This window comes from Tamandua tetradactyla, chromosome 7 (genome assembly GCF_023851605.1).
Source record: "Tamandua tetradactyla isolate mTamTet1 chromosome 7, mTamTet1.pri, whole genome shotgun sequence".
In the NCBI taxonomy this organism is placed as follows: domain Eukaryota; kingdom Metazoa; phylum Chordata; class Mammalia; order Pilosa; family Myrmecophagidae; genus Tamandua; species Tamandua tetradactyla.
Genome location: NC_135333.1, coordinates 81,002,281 through 81,019,977, shown reverse-complemented (window position 1 = coordinate 81,019,977; position 17,697 = coordinate 81,002,281). Strand labels below are relative to the sequence as shown.

At 34.0% G+C, this 17,697-nt stretch overlaps 1 protein-coding gene across 1 annotated transcript in view; it reads right to left on the bottom strand.

Annotated features, from left to right (window-relative positions):
• Nucleotides 1-17,697, bottom strand: part of PIK3C2G (phosphatidylinositol-4-phosphate 3-kinase catalytic subunit type 2 gamma) — a 392,208-nt gene that overhangs the window by 237,339 nt on the left and 137,172 nt on the right. The window contains 1 exon segment of the mRNA XM_077170217.1: nt 11,125-11,255. Within this exon segment, the coding sequence (XP_077026332.1) occupies nt 11,125-11,255 (131 nt within the window).

The following is a 17,697-nucleotide window of genomic DNA, read 5'->3' as shown; positions in this document are numbered from 1 at the left end:
AAAATGAACAAATGTTCCTATTTCCCCAAATCCTCTCCAACACGTTAATCCATTTTTTTTAAATAGTAGCCATTTTAGTGGATATGAAATAATATCTCACTGTGGCTTTGATTTAAATGTCACCAATTGCTAAAAATTTTGAGCATCTTTTCATGTGCATATTGCCCATTTCTATATCTATTTTGGAGAAAGATCTCTTTGAGGTTTTTGCCCATCTTTAAAATTCAACATTTGTCATTTTATTCTTGATTTGTAGCACTTCTTTATACATTCTGGTTACTAAACCAACATCATATATGTAGTTCCTGATACTTTCTCTAATACTAGGAAGGTTGTATTTTACTTTCATGATGTAGTCCTTTGATGCACTAAGTTTTTTATTTTGATGGACTCCTATTTATCTACTTCTTTTCTTTTGTTGCTCATGCTTTTGGTGTAAAATTTAAGAAAAAAAATGCTTACACACACAAAAAATCCTAAAGATGCTCCATATGTATTATTCTAGATATTTTACATATTTGGTTCTTATATTTAGGTCTTTGACCCAATTTGAGTTTATTTTTGTTTATAGTATGCAGTAGGGGTCCACCCTCATTCTATTGCATATGGATATCCAGTTTTCTTAGCACCATTTGTTGAAATTGACTTGGTATCCTTCTCAAAATCAGTTGGCCATAGATGTAATGGCTTATTTCTGAACTCAATTCAATTCCATTGGCCTATGTGTCTATCCTTGTGCCACTAACATTCTATTTGATTACAGTAGTTTTGTAATAAGTCTTAAAATTGGGAAGTGTGAGTTCTCCAACATTGGTCTTCCTTTTCAAGAGTTTGGCTATTTGGGGCCCTTACCTTTTCACATAAATTTGATGGTTGGCTTTTTCAGTTCTGCAAAGAAACCCGTAATTTTGATTGGGATAGCAATGAATCTGCAAATTATTTTGGTAGGATTGGCATCTTAACAATATTTAGTCTTCAAATCTACGAACACGGAATTTTCTTTTATTTAGCTCTTCTTTAATTTCTCTCAGCAATGTTTTATAGTTCTCCATGTACAAGTCCTTTACATCCTCAGCTAAATTTATTCCTAGATATTTGATTCTTTTAGTTTCTATTGTTATTGGAATTTTTCCTTCTTTCTTCTTCAGATGGCTCATTACAAGTATATAAGAACACCCTTAGTTTTGCTTGTTAATCTTAAATCCCAGCACTTTTCTGAATTTGTTTATTAGCTTTAGTAGCTTTTTTTTTTTGGTATGCTGGATGGCGAGGTCACATTTCATTATTTTTCCATGTGGATATCCCATTATTGCAGCACCATTTGTTGAATTTTTTGCTTGTTTTTTTTTTTTTTTGGGAAGTACATGGACCAGGAATCGAACCCAGTTCTCCTGCATCAGCAGGCGAGAATTCTACCACTGAACTACCCTTGCACCCCCTCTAGTAGCTTTTTATATATTTTGACTGTGGTGATGAATATACAACTCTGTGAAAATACTGCAAGCCACAGATTGTACACTTTGTATGGACTGTATGGTGTGTGAATATATGTTAGTAAAACTGTTAAAAGAAAAATAGTGTGTTGTTTAATTTCCTCATATATGTGAATTTTCAGTTTTCCCTCAGGTTTTGATTCCTAGCTTCAATACATTGTGATCACAGAAGATACATAAAATGTATTGGGACTTGTTTTGTGGACTAACATATTGTCTATTCTTGAGAATGACTCATGTGCACCAGAGAGAAATCTTTTACTCTGCTATTGTGGGAGAAGCGGTCTATATATGTCTCCTGAGTCTAGTGTTTTTTTATGGTAATCTTCAAGTCTTCTATTTCCTTATTGATCTTCTGTCTAGATATTCCATCCATTATTGAAAACGGTATATTTTTGTCTCCTATTATTAAAGTAGGACCATCAATTTCTCTCTTCAAATCTGTCAGTATTTGCTTCATATATTTTGGGGCCCTGCTATTAGATGCATATATACTTATAATTGTTATATCTTCCTGTTGAATTGTCTCCTTTATCAGCATATAGTAAACTTTGTTCCTTATAACAGGTTTTGACTTGAAGACAATTTTTTTCCTGATATTAGTATAGCTACCCCATCTGTCTTTTGGTTTCTATTTGTATGGAATTTTTCCTTCCTCCTTTTTCTTTCATCTTAATTGTGTTTTTGAATTTAAGTGTGTCTTTTGTAAACAGCATACAGTTGGGTTATGTTTTTTTTATTCATTCTGCCAGTCTCTGCCTTTTGACTGGAGACTTTAATTCAGTACATTTAAAGTAATACTAAGAAAGTAATACTTTCTTCTACCATTTTACTATTTTGTAAGTCATATTTTTCCCATGAATCCATCTGTTAATGCTTAGATCCTATTTATTAAATTTTTTGTAGTGTACAATTTTGAGTCCCTTCTCATTTCCTCTTGAATATATGATACAGATATATTTTTTGAGGTTTCCATGAGACTTAAATTTACCATTCAAAATCTATCAAATTTGGATTTGAATTGATATCAACTTAACTTTAACAGCATATGCAGATACTGTCTCTATAACTCCCTGTCTATCCACCTTTTTTGTTGTACATTTTTCAAATTATATTGTTATATGTTTTTTTGCCCCCAAAGCATAGATTTATCATTCCTTTTTTATATTAGCATATTAGAATCTGTAAGAAGTAAAAATTTGAGTTATACAAATTTAAAAAAAAAGCAACAGTACTGGCATTTAAAATTACCATTTGGTTAGCTTTACCAGATATTTTCATTTCTTTGTGTTGTTTCAATCTACTGTCTAGTGTACTTTCCTCTCAATCCTATAGAACTCCCTTTAGCATTGCTTATAGGGCAGGTCTAATGATGAATCCCTTTAGCTTTTGTTTGGGAATGTCTTAATCTCTCCTTCATTTTTTAAAGAATTCTCACAGGATTCTTTAGTTGACAGTCATATTCTTTCAGAACTTTAAATATTTCATCCTACTATTCTTGCCTCCATAGCTTGTGATGAAAAACAGACACAGTCTTTTTGGGTTTCCTTATACAGAACATATTCCTTTTCTCTAGCAGCTTTCAGAACTTTCTCCTTGTTCTTTGATAGCTTCACTACTATATATCTGAGCACTTGAGTTTATCCTGTTTTGATTTTATTGATTATAAATTTATTGGGGTATATTGATTATCTTGGTTTGGGTTTATTGATTATTTATTATAATTCGAATGTTCCTTCTGCCCCTTTCTCTCCTTTTCCTTCTGGGACTCTCATAATTCATATATTTTATGGTTGATGGTGTCCCTCAGGTCTCTTGGTCTCTATTCACTTTTTTTCATTCTTGCTTCTTTCTGCTTCTCAGCCTGAATCATTTCAACTGTCTTATATTTGAATTCACCAATTATTTCTTTTGCAAGCTCTATACTGCTATTGAAATCCTCAAACAATATTTTATTACTGTTACTGTTGATATTAATTCCACTATTTCTCTTTGGTTCCTTCTTAAAATTTCTATCTCTTCATTGAGATTCTCATATTGTTCATCCATCATTTACCTGATATACCTTATTTGTTTTCTTTATCTCATTGATCATATTGAAGATTAAAAAAACATCTTTCTCTGGTATGTCCAACATCTGGTCTTTGTTAATGGTTCCCAAAGATTTATTTTGCTCCTTTGGATGGGCCATCATTTCCTTTCTCTTTGTTTGTCTTATAATCTTTTGTTTTCTTTTTTTTTTGCACAGTGTACATTTGAATATTTTAATATGTTAACTCTGGGATTTAGTCCCTGATCTGTCTCTTCCTTAAATTTGTATCCAGTTATTGGTATGACAGAGATTTTGTTGATGACAGGAGCTAACAACACAAAACCAACACCCAAAACACCATTCAGATTCTTTGTAATTGGTTCTGCATTGGCTGATATTTCCTTCTGAGTTTAGACTTCCCATCACAAAGTTCAGCCTGATGTGAGACTGCAGGTTTTCTCCACCTTTTCTGAGCCTGTTTCTTGCCCTGGGTGTTGGTGATCAAGGTCTTAGTAATCCCCTTATTTGCAAGAATCTGATGTTCTTTCTATCCCTAATGAAATAAACTTTATCCCCCATTCAGGTACTCTATCCTACGTAAAAGTCAGTAACCCTTTTCCTTATTCACTTTGAGTTAATTGTTTCTTGTATCACTTTAATGGTCCATTGGTTTTGTTCTGAACGTACACATTCTGTGAGCATGGGTCAGAGAGAGGAGTCTTGCTTCAGTCTTTCACACTGCAATCTGATAGATTGTCTCTTACTTGTAGACAACCCAGTATGTGAGTAGGGTTTAAATTGCTCCCTCTAGAACAGGGCTAGGGACCCACAATGTGAGTATGAGATGGTATTATAGCATGTAGGGTGCAGGGAATGGGGTAGAGTTCATTAAGGACATTGCAAATGTCTCCTACCATTTTTATGTTATATTTTCTCAAATCACATTCACCCTGCTACTGGAACCACTTAACTATTTTCTGGAGTTTGGAGGAAAATAGTTCAGACAGTTTATGCTAGTTGTTGAAAAATTCTGTGCAGGAAACGAACCTGGAGGTTCTCATACCTCCATCTTGCTCAATGGGAAATCTAAGACTATCTGGATTACTATAACTTCATAGTAAGTCTTGAAATCAGACTTGTAAATCCCAAGCTTTGTTCTTTTTCAAGGTTGTCCAGCCATTCTAGATTTTCCATATCCATATATCATGGTCAGGTTCATGTGTCAACTTGGCCAGGTGGTGGTGCCCAGTTGTCTGGTCGGGCAAATGCTGGCTTGTCTGTTGCTGAGAACATTTCATGAACATAAATCATGACCATGCTGGTGGCATCACAGCTGAGGTGAATGTCTTCTGCAATGAGTGACACTTAGTTTAATCATTGGAAGGCTTTTAAGGAAGGCTCAGAAGAGACAATCACTCTTCCTACTTCAGCCAACCTCTCCTAAGAGTTCATTGAGAGGTGCCAGCTTGTGGCCTGCTCTACAGACCTTGGACTCTACATCCCCACAGTTACATGAGACACTTTTATAAATTCCATATTCACAGACATTTCTTGCTGATTCTTTTTCTCTAGAGAACCCTAGCTGATATGCCATATAAATATTAGAATAAACTTCTCAATTTCAATAAAAATCTACTGGAATTTTCATTTGGACTATATTTTATTCATAGACCAACTTTTGCAGAATTGTAATATTAACAATGCAGATTCTTCCAATAAATGAATAGGGAATATCCTTCCATATATTTTGCATTTCTTAATTTCTCTTAGGAAAGTTTTATACTTTTCAGTGTAGAACTGTTGTATATTTATTGCTAAGTTTACCTTTAAGTACCTTATGTTTTTTGATGACATTGTAAATAGGAGTTGAGAATAAAATTTAGTTTCTATTTGTTCACTGCAATGCAATTGTATTTTGTATATTGACCTCAAATGTTAGGACCTTACATAATCACATGACCTTCAAAGAGAGGTAACCTTATTTCTTTCCTTCTCATTTTAGCGTCTTAAAATTTCTTCTCCTTGTTGGAGTGCCTTGACTAGAAATTCCAGTACAATGTTGAAAAGAAGGGATAAGAGCAGATACCTTTGACTTTCTCCCAAACTTGGAGGGGAAAGTGTCCATTACTGTACCATTTAATATGATTAATAATACTAACTGTAGGTTTTTAAGATTGAAGAAGTTCCATTCTATTACTAGTTTTGTGTGTTTTTATCACAAATGTGTTTGGATTTTGACAAATGCTTTCTCGGAATTTATAAGATGATATACGGTTTTCATGGCATATCTTTGTCCATTCATTTTCTTTTAATCTAGCTATGTCCTTATATTTGAAATATGTGCCTTTAAAGAGTATAATGTTGTATATTGCATTTATAATGTATGATGGCAGTTTCTTTTTTAATTGGAGGCTACTGTTCATTTAGTTTTCCTATAATTATTGATATGGTCGGGTTTCATTTTCTTTTGTCCCAAACATTTTTTATTGACCTTCCCCTCCTTTGTCCCTGAATTCTTTTGCTATTGTATTTTTTTAATTTCATTTTTTATTTCCCAGCTTCTGAGGCATACTTTTTTAAATTGGGGGGCAAATTTTCTCTGGAGATTACAATTTCGAAGCATATCATAGCCTACTATAAATTAATATTATACTGCTTTATGTAGAATGTAAGCTATTTAGAGCCATATATTTCCTTTTCTTCTACTTTCCACTTTTTTTCTATTATCGGTATGCATTTTTCTTTCATATTTTATAGACCCAGTAGTACATTCTCACTCTCACTCTTGTTATCATTTTCTCTCATGTGTTTTCTTGGGAGTTAAGTTTCTTATGTTGGTAAATTGATTTTTCTTTCATCAAAGTTGTAAAATTTTGGCTATTTTTTATCTTTAGGTGTTGTGCTCCAACTTCTCTAATCTCTTCCTGCATGTGTTTGATACACCTAGGTTATATTACTTGATTTAAAGGATCAATTTTTTTTCTGTGCTTCAACATGGATGATTTCTATTTACCCTGTATTCAAGCTCTGATCTTTTTCCTGAATTATGTAATCTACTCAGCCCAGCATTGATTAAAAAAAAATTTTGTTTTTCAGTTCTTAAATATCCATTTCTTGACTGAGAATCTTCATATGTTCATTCTTTTTTCTTTAATTCTTCAAATATCTTTAAAATAGCTGTATTGAAATTTTGATCTGCTAAGTTTAATATATTGGAGTATTTTTCTATTAACTACTTCACTTCCATCCATGGCTGTGAGTTACATTTTTCTGCTTTTTCGCAGGTCTAGCAATTCTTAATTTTATATATTTCGGTACGGTTTGGTGTTGAACTTTTTTTTTTAAGTAATTAATTTAATTACTGACAGATTGGTTTTAACATTTGAGACTTGTGTTTAAGATTTGTTCGGTTGGGTATGGTATAGCTCTTAGTCTTGGGCTAGAGTAGGCTTATTCTTAATGTGCATCTTCTGGTTTCTCTGCTGAATATCTGAGGTACTCTGCAAGGTTTCATCACTTTGACTAATCAGAATTCCTATGTCTCCAGCATTGTATAACCTCTGGAATCTACATTTATTTTACAGCTCCCCAGTCATTGCTCTCCTTTGCAGGTTCTCAAAATCTCTCTCTTCTCATGAGTAGCTTAGTATTCAGCCTAATAGTGAAAAAGCAACCAACACAGATTTCTGTAGCTCTCATTCTTCATCTCGTCCTTCTCTCTAGTATCGGGCTTTGTGAATTAAAGCTGCCTCAGCCTCTTTATGTCACAGAGTCTACTTCCCAGAACCATAGTACGGAAAGTACCTCCAGACTGGAAGCCATTTTAATCCTGGAATTCACTTCGTGCACTATATGTTGTTCAACTGTTAAAAATAGTTGTTTCATATATGTATTTTTTTGTGTCATAGTTCTTTAAGGAAGGGGAATTAATTTGGTACTAGTTATCCTTTATGGCTTGATGTGGAAGTGTTCGTTTCTTCTGAAAAAATGTATCCATATCTTTATTTCTGGGATTGTCTTTATATATGGAAGTATACTTTCGGTTGGCATCAAAAGGAAGAATTTTTAGCTTTTTACATTTACAAATATTATAGACATATTTTTATTGAATTTCATACAGCTTGAACTTCCTGACATCATATTTGATTGGTTTGAAAGAAGGAATAGTAGAATCACCAACTAAATGATAATATTCATAAAATGTATGGAAACTGAAGTTAATTTGATTCTAACACAAATTTTATCACACTAAGGCTGTTATCCATCTGTTTCATAGTCCAGAATGAAACTATACTATACTGGACACAAATAATTGTATTTGAATGGATAAAAGAGAAAATGTTGCTTATTTTATGTGTAAAATATTAACTTAAATAGAAAATGAAATATAAAACAAATGGAATTCCTTAGACTTAATTTAAAAATACAACTGCTGTGATTATTAGTTCTGGAGTTTTACTTTTTGATTTCAATATATTTAAAATTTCAAGGCATTGGGTCTTTTTCAGAATTTAAAAAGCTCCTAATTACAAAGCTATAATCTATTTAAAATCTATCAGATTTTAAAAAGTTCCTAATTACAAATCATATGTGACACCATTTTTAAATGTCAGGTTTTTAAATTTTTGACTGAAGAGTAAAGAAAGGTTCTTCACCTACGTAAGAGGACAGTAGTCAAGTATGGCAATATATTGTCAATATGTCTGTCATGAGAACTATGAGGATATTCCATTGTCTCCAGCTTTTAGGGTAACTGTTTATACCAGGCACTATACAAGGGAATTTCACTCATTGCAACATATTTATTTTACACCTATTATTTATCAGATACAATGCAAAGCATTGGAAATATAATCATGCATAAGAAATTTCCTTGCTCTTTCAGTTGTAACAAACTAATGAAGGGAAATAAGAAATAAACACATGAACAACTAACATAACAACAGACTGTGTTAAGTGTGATAACATAAAAGGTTGCATGATAGAGAATGAATAAAGACTTCACTAGACAGGGTACTCAGTGAAGGCCTCTTTGAGAAGAAACCATTTAAATGAAATGCCATTTAAATTAAATGTCATTAGATGCCATTTAAATGAAAATCTGAAGAATGAGATAATTACATCATGTGAAGAACTGAGGAAAGAATATTTCAGGCAGAGGGAACATGAAATAAAAAGGCCTTGAGGTGGAAAAGGGAATAGCAAATTTGAAGCACGTGAAAGGAGACTAATATTACTGCTTTGAGATGAATGAGGAAGAGTAATTAAAGATTAAACTAGTGAGCATGGCAGTAGCCAGATTATTCTGGGTGTTATATACTGTGACAAGATACATGACATAATAAGGCATTTTATTCCAATAACAATAAGAAACTATTTAAAGGTTTTGAAGAGGAGTCATATTTAAAGGTTTTGTAATCTGAGTAATCTTTCGTGTCATCCCTTTCATCAAAGTTGAAGAATGGGTTGGAGAGGAAGTAGGAGAGGAGGCAGCCAAAAGAGCAAGGAGTTTGATGCAATAGTCTATACAAGAGGTCATGTAGATAGAAGTAGGGTGAAGGCAATGGGGGTAGAAATAGTTACAAAGAGGGGACATATTTGGTTACATAAGTTACATAAGCAGACATGACTTGATGAAGAATTAACCTAGAGATTAAGTCAATTGAGAAGCTAAAAACTCAAGATAAGTGAACAGAGGAATCCAAGATTTTGATCAACTAGTGAATGTTAGATGAATTTTCAGGTGGTGAAATAAGTTTGAACTGGGCTAGGACGTGGAGTGTGATCGAGAGTTATGTTTGGGTAAGTCAAGCTTTAGAAACCTACTGGGCATTCAAGAAAGCTGTTGGATATGACTCTAGAGCTAAGGAGGGCTGCCTGTGCTGGATCATCATTTGAAAGTCATCTGCAGAAAGGTTATTTTTTAAATCAAGAGACAGGTCTTATAAGTTTCCTAGACAGAATTTATTTTTAATGTGTTGTTTATGATTGGGTAGATGAAGATTCTCAGTGAACTCACTGGTCTTAATTCTTGTATTTATTATCCATGTGATCTTGAGCTAATGCCTTATTTTCTTTGAACATCAATGCAAATGGGATAATATATCTGAATTACTTCTCTCACAGGATTTTGTAGGGTCAAATGAGACAATGCATTTGAAAGCATTTAGAAAACTGTATATGTATATAAGAATGAAAAGCAATTTAATGTAATATATAAACTTGTATTGTTTGTAATATATAAACTCAATACAAGTGATACAAGATCTGGGTCACTTACAGAAAGGGAGATTGTTTCTGTGAAGGTCTGGAAATATGTTTTAATTAATTAATTCTTAGATTAAGAAGCTAAGCTAATAAAAAACATGACTTCACTAATAATTCATTATAATTTGCATCAGAGGACATTATGCTTAAAAATGTTTACAGGCTTAGAATTTAATAGACTACCTAGATATCATAATAAAAGAGTTTCTTTTTTACTTTTATGCTTTGGTCGTGACATTAATGAGCACAATCAGCTGTGACATATTGCCAAGTAGTACATACTAATGCCACTAATTCTCCTACATTCTTCTTTGCTGTTCTAGTTTGAAAACTGCTGGAATGCGATATACCAGAAACAGGATGACTTTTAAACAGGGGAATTTATTAAGTTGTAAGTTTACACCTCTAAGGCCCTGAAAATGTCCAAATTAAGGCAAGGCTATGAAAATGTCCAAATTAAGGCACCAACAAAAGGTTACCTTCACTCAAGAAAGGCCAATGAAATTCAGAGTATCTCTCAGCTGGAAGAGCACATGGCAAAATCAGCTAGCATCTCTCACAGTTTCTTGTTTCATGAAGCTTCCCTGGAGACATTTTCTTTTTTCATCTCCAAAGGTCTCTGGCTGCCTGGGCTCTAAAGCTTTTTCCAAAATGGTTCCCTCTTAAAGGGCTCCAGTAAGCAACCCCGCCTTGAATGGGTGGAGACACACCTCCAAGGAAACCATCTAATCAAAGGTTACCACCCACAGCTGGGTGGGTCACCTCTCCATGGGAACAATCAAAAAGCTCCAGCAATATTGAATGATGACTAAAGGACATGACTTTTCTAAGGTCCACAACAGATTCAAACCAGTGCCCTGGGTTTTATTTTATCCAGAAAATTGCTGTTTGACAAAATCTAAGTACTCCTTAATCACTAATTTAGCTCTATTTAAACATGATTTGTTTCTGTTTTTCATTAATCTTCCATGATAATTAAATATTGCTTTTCCTACCTCCTTGAAGAATGATTGAACACTGGTTTATCACTGCTATATCCTGATATCACTCTCTGCTTTGTTGTTTTGAACTGAATGATTTTCAACCTTTTGGTTTTTACTTAGTCTAAAAGGAAAGTTGTTAAATGCCATGTGAAAGAAAAATCTTTAAATGTATACATAATTACTCATTTAGCTGTTAAACATGAATTATTAGAAAAATGTGACTTTAGGAAATGAAAGGAGTTATGTGGGTAGGAAGGTTCATTCTTTAGAGATATGAGTGCTTCACAGATAGGATTTATGATATAATCAACAGTATGTAAAATTCACTCACAAGATCTGAGTCACTTACAATAAGGGAGACTGTTTCTGTGAAAGTCTGGCAATGTGTTTTAAACACTCCTTTGGTGGTTCTTCAAGATTACTTCTACTCTCTTCTGAAGCAGGTGTCATATACTCCCATCCAGTAGTTGGAAAATCGATCTAAAATAAAGGAATATTTTGCTACGTTATGAAGGTAACTACAAAATACATGATTAATTTATAAATTTTATCTTAGATTTGTGGAACCTAAAGTAAAGGAAATCCCAACTTTTCTGTACTGTTTATTTAAAAAAATTTAAAAATAGAATCAGTAGAACATGGACTTGGTATTTAAATATGCATGACATTTGACCAATTCTCAATTATTTATACAAATAGAATGGATTACTTGACTGTAATGCTTTCTGAGTCAAAATCATAAAACTTAGAACAATTTATGAACTTTCTATAAAGTTAAATAAGTTACATTTTGGCTTAAAGATTATATCCTTTTTACATGCTGCTGTTAATAATCTTTTTATTATGAAATGGAAATTATATATGGTAATTATGTTTTTGATGTCATCATTTTGGGAAAATACAAAAGAACTCTTTATGGGTCTCTGCTACATGAAATTTGAAAGTCTGGGAATGAGTTTATGGATATGAAAGGTAATTCTTCTTTGGTAAGGACCTGCTTTGTGAGTATGTAATCAAATAGTGTAGTTTTCATTTGGCTTCTACAGTTCAGATTTATAAATAGGACTAGAGTCCAAACTTCCTTTTTCCTCTATCAATGTGATTTCCATTGTAATATTTAAATGATATTTTGATTTTAGTAAATAAAATAACAGTTAACAAAAAAGACCATTCTAAACTGTGCAAATGAGCTGGATATTTTATTACTGCATATATTTGTTTACAGATATATTATACTTAACATTTTTTTTCCACATTAGAAAATCTACAGAAGTCTTTCTCTGCTAAATTATGTTAGGGTTAAATCGCAGAGAAAATTGAGGAATATTATAAAACGTCTGTGTGAGTCACAGTTTAAAATGTAGTTTAATGATTGGGGTTCTTATTTATTTGAAAAAATTAGAAATTTCATTCTATAACCTATAAAGTCTGTTGCAACACTTGTTTTTGGTATAATATCTGTTATAGTTTATCACATTAGTCCAATATGAAAAAAGAAACAAGTAATAGTTTAGCTAACCCAAGCAGCATTCCAGTCAGTTTTGCCTCAGGACAGAAAGATTCATTTGGGCCTTAGAGAGAAGTGTGTGCAATATTATCAGATTATATATTACTCTTTAAGTGTGCAAATATTTTTTAAAATCATGGAAAAAATAATCAGAAATAATGTTCAATGATACAGTTCAATAGTATGTTGGCTTTAAGTAAAAGAATAGGGTGGATGAGGAAAATAAAGTGAATGAGAATGTAGTGGTACCTCTGCGCACAAAACTACAATAATTTTTAACTACTTTTAAAATGCATTTTATTGGTATATATCATATATTCACATGCCATATAATCATCCAAAGTGTACAATTAATGGCTCACAATATTGTCATATAGCTGTGCATTTTCTTATTTCTCCATACACTGATTAAAGGGAGTGTCAGTTACAAGGTATTCACAGTCACACAATCATTCATACCTTAGAAGCTATATAGATATACAATCTTTTTCAAGAATCAAGGCTATTGGATTACAGTTCAACAGCATCAGGTATTTCCCTCTAGTTACTCCAATATACCAAAAATTAAAAAGGGATATCTATATACTGTACAAGAATAACCTCCAGGATGACCTCTCTACTATTCGATATCTCTCAGCCACTGAAATTGTATTTTATTTAATTTCTCTTTCCCATTTTGGTCAAGAAGGACTTCTTCAATGCCACAATGCCAGGGCCAGGCTCATCCCTGGGACTCATGTGCCACAATGCCAGGGAGATTTATACACCTGGGAGTTATGTTCCATGTAGGCAGGAGGGCAGTGGAGATGGCTTAGAGCAGGGGCCACATCTGAGCAAAAAGGAGGATCTCTGGGGGTGACTCTTAGGTAAAATTATAAGTAGGCTTAGCTTCTCCTTTGCAGGAAAAAGTTTAATAAGGGCAAGCCCCAAGATCACGGACTTGGCCCACCAACAAAGCAGTCCCCAAAGTTTGTGAGAATATAAGCCTTCCCCAGATGGAGAAGTTAAATATTTCCACTTCTTTCCCCAGCCCCTCAAGCAGCTTTACAAATACCTTTTAATCTTCTGCCCAGATTACTCTGGGATGTATCAGGGCATCACACTAACCTGTACAAACCAACAAGATCTCATGCCCTATTCATGGTTGCATGTAATTATGGTGCTCGAATAAGCTAACCATACAAGTAAATTAGACATTGTGCTATTAAAAATATATATTTTGCACCAAGAAAACACCTCTTCCTTTGGTCCTACACAGAAGTTGAAGTTTTAATATACAGACAACATCACCTTTTACCCTTTAGTCCGATTTACCTTAGTCCTAACCAGATCAGCTTCATTCATCTCTCTAGTTGAAGTCTGCTGTTCGGTGTAATGCTGACTTTCACAGCTGCAGAACTCGAACTCTGAGTCTCAGGGGTCACAGAAATGCATTTCCAGGGAATTAGCTGGTTATACACAAAGAGCTCAGTATCTCAGAATTCTGAAATAACAGTTACCACTCCAGAATAGATGTGACTGTTTTAAGAATTTACAATCTAGGTTACCTTTGCAATAAGCCTTCCTCTGATAACCTGTGTTCTTGACTTCAATTCCCTGACTTTGTATATTATAGTTATTCCATATGAGAGAGGCAAGATAATATTTGCCTTTTTGTTTCTATCTTATTTCACTCAACATACTGTCCTCAAGGTTCATTCACTAGTTGCATACCTCACAACTTCATTCCTTCTTGCAGCTGCTCAATATTCCATCATATGCATACACCACAGTTATCCCTCCATTCCTCAGTGGATGTACCCTTAGCCACCTCCTTCTTTTGCAAGTCATAAACACTGCCACCACAAACACAGTGTGCAAATGCCTATTTATATATCTGTTCTCAGTGCCTCCAATGGGGTTGCAGGATCATATGGAAACCCCATAACTAGTCTTCTATATAGCCACTACATTGCCCTCCAGAGGGGCTGCAGCACTCTACTTCTCTTCCCAAAGTGAATAGCAACATCTCTATCTCCACATTTTCTCCAGCATTTGTATCTTGCTATTCCTTTTTAAACAGTATTATTCACACCATACAATGCAACCTAAGTAAAAATACAATAGCTCCTTGTATAATCACATAGCCATGGCCTTCACCACCACAATATATGAGGACATCTCTATTTCTTCCACAAAGAATCTGAAACCTTTCTCCCATATTCCTTGCTTATTGACATTTAGCTTTGGAATATTGCCTTTGTTACATTCAGTGGAAGCATATTACAAGGTTACAGTTAACTATAGACCCCGGCTTGCATTGACAGTGTTTCTTCCCACATACCTCCCATTTTCAACACCTGGCAATGCTGATATTGAGCCCCCTCATGCAAACACATCCTTAAATTTGCACATCTAAACACCATTAATGTCTACTCTAGGCATCACTGTTATGATGCCTAGTCTTTATCCTATATCCTTCCTTCTGGGTCATACATAACCCCTGCTCTTCTCCCTCAACTGTGCTCACAGTCAGCTTCATTCAGTGAACTTACAGTGCTGTGCTACCATCAGATAGTATTATGCTGTTTATTTCTGGATCTTTATAATCAATCCTGTTGAACCTTCTGTACTCCTTCAGCAACAATGCTCTATTTCTACCCTCTTTCTAGCTCCTGATAACCTGCGTTCTCAACTTTAACTCTCAATGCTCATTAATATTAGTTCAAATTTGTGAGACCATACAGTATTTTTCCTTTTGTTTTTGACTTATTTCATTCAACATAAAGTCCTTGAGGTCCATGTTTTGTATGCGTCATGACTCTTCTGCCTTACAGCTACATAATAGTCCATCGTATGTATATACTCTAGTTTGTTTAGCCTGTTGATGGACATTTGAGCTGTTTCCATCTCTTGGCAATTGTGAATAATGCCGCTATAAACACTGGGGTGAAAATGTCCATTTGTGTTCTTGCATTCAGTTCTTCTGTATATATACCTAGTAATGGGATTGATGGATCATATGGCAATTTTATACTTAGGTTCCTGTGGAATAACCAAACTGCCTTCCAAAGCAATTGCACCATTCTTCATTCCCACCAACAGTGAATAAGTGTGCCTTTTCCTTCACATCTTCTCCAGCACTTGTAGTTTTCTGTGTGTGTGTTATTTAAATAATGGCCATTCTAATAGCTATGAGATGATACCTTATTGTGGTTTTGATTTGCATTTATCTAACAACAAGTGAGGTTTGGCATCTTTTCATTTTTTTGAGGCATTTGTATTACCTCTTCAGAAAGTGTCTGTCTGTCATTTGCCCATTTTTTAATTGGATTGTCTTTTTGTTGTTGAATTCTAGGATCTCTTTATATATTCTGGATATTAAACCCCTATTTGATATGTGGTTTCCAAATATGGTCTCCTATGCATAGGTTGCCTTTTTACTTTCCTGACAAAGTCCTTTGATACAAAAAAGTGTTTGCTTTTGAGGAGACCCCATTTATCTATATATTTTTCATTGCTTGTGCTTTTGGATGTGAGGTCTAGGAAACCACCACCTATCACCAGATCTATGATATTTCCCTCTACTTTCTTCTAAAAGTTTTACAGTCTTAGCTCTAATGTTTAGGTCTCTGATCCATTATGGTTAATTTTTGTATAAGGTGATATAGGGATTCTCTTTCATTCTTTTGGCTATGGATATCCAGTTCTCCAAGCAGCATTTGTTGCAGGCTTCTCTTCACAGGTGAGTTGACCCTTCTGCCTTATGAAACATTGAATGTTCATAGATGAGAAGGTCTATGTACACTCAATTCAATTCCATTGGTCAGTATATCTATCTTTATATCAGTACCATGCTGCTTTGACCACTGCAGTGTTGCAATATGCTTAAAAATCAGGTAGCGTGAGACCTCTTCATTCCTCTTTCTCAAGATATTTTTATCTTTTTAATGCACACTGCCCTTCCAAATAAATTTGGTTATTGGTTTTTCTATTTCTGCAAAGTAAATTGTTGGGATTTTAATTAGTATTGCATTGAATTTGTAAATCAATTTGAGTAGAATTGACATCTTAACTATATTTAGCCTCCCAAACTATGAACACAGAGTGTCCTTCCATTTATTTAAGTCTGCTTTGATTTCTTTTAGCAATTTCTTGTAGTTTTCTGTGTATAGGCCTTTGTGGCCTTGGTTAAATTTATTAGTAAATATTTTATTCTTTTGGCTGCTATTGTAAATGGAATTTTTTTTCTTGATTTCGTCCTCTGATTGCTCACTGGATTTAGTCAAATGCCTTTTCTGCATCAGTTGAGAGGATCATATGGTTTTTCTGCTTTGATATATTGATGTAGCGTATAACATTAATTGATTTTCTTATGTTGAATCAGCCTTGCATACCTTGACTAAACCGAACTTGGTCATAGTGTATAATTCTTTTGATGTGCTGCTGGATTCTATCTGAGAGTATTTTGTGGAGGAATTTTGCATCTATATTCATTAAAGAGATTGGTCTTTCTTTTCTTGTAGTATCTTTGTTTGGCTTTGGTGTTGGCTTCTGTAGTAGTTAGGTTCATGTTTCACCTTGGCCAGATAGTGCCCAGTTGTTCTGTGGCTGTGGACTTAAATCATCAGCATGTGATCTTCGTCTATGGCTGATTACATCTGAGGTCAGCTAAGGGGAGTGCCTTCTGCAATGATTGATGTTTAATTTAATTAGTTAGAGGCTTAAAGGGGAGAGACCAAAAATAAATGAACTAGACTTAGCAGATATTTACAGACCATTACCACTCCACAACAGCAGGTTACACATATTTCTCATGTGCATACAGATCATTCCCCAGGACAGACCATATTTTGGGTGACAAGGCAAATCTCAATACATTTTAAAAGATCAAAATTATACAAGATACTTTTTTGGATCATAATGAAATGATGTTGAAAATCAATTATAAGTGGAAGGCCAGAATATTCACAAATGTATGAAACCTAATTGTTGTCTAGTTTATTAGCATGTAGTTGCTCCAAGTATCCTCCCATTATGTCCTTTATTTCTGTGGAGTCAGTACTTATGTACCCTCTCCCATTTCTAATAATATTTATTTGCAACCTCTCTCTCTCTCTCTTTCTCTTGTCAGCCAAGCTAAGGGTCCATCAATTTTACTGATTTTCTCAAAGAACCAACTTCTGGTTTTGTTAATTCTCTCTTTTGTTTTCATGTTCTCAATTTCATTTATTTCTGCTCTAATCTTTGTTATTTCTTCCCTTCCCTTTGCTTTGGAGTTAGTTTGCTGCTCTTTTTTACTTCTTCCAGGTGAGTAGTTAGTTCTTCAATTTTTTGTCTTTCTTCTTCTTCTTCTTTTTTTTTTTTTTTGACATGGGCAGGCACCAGGAATCAAACCTGGGTTTCCAGTATGGTAGGAATGAACTCTGCCACTGA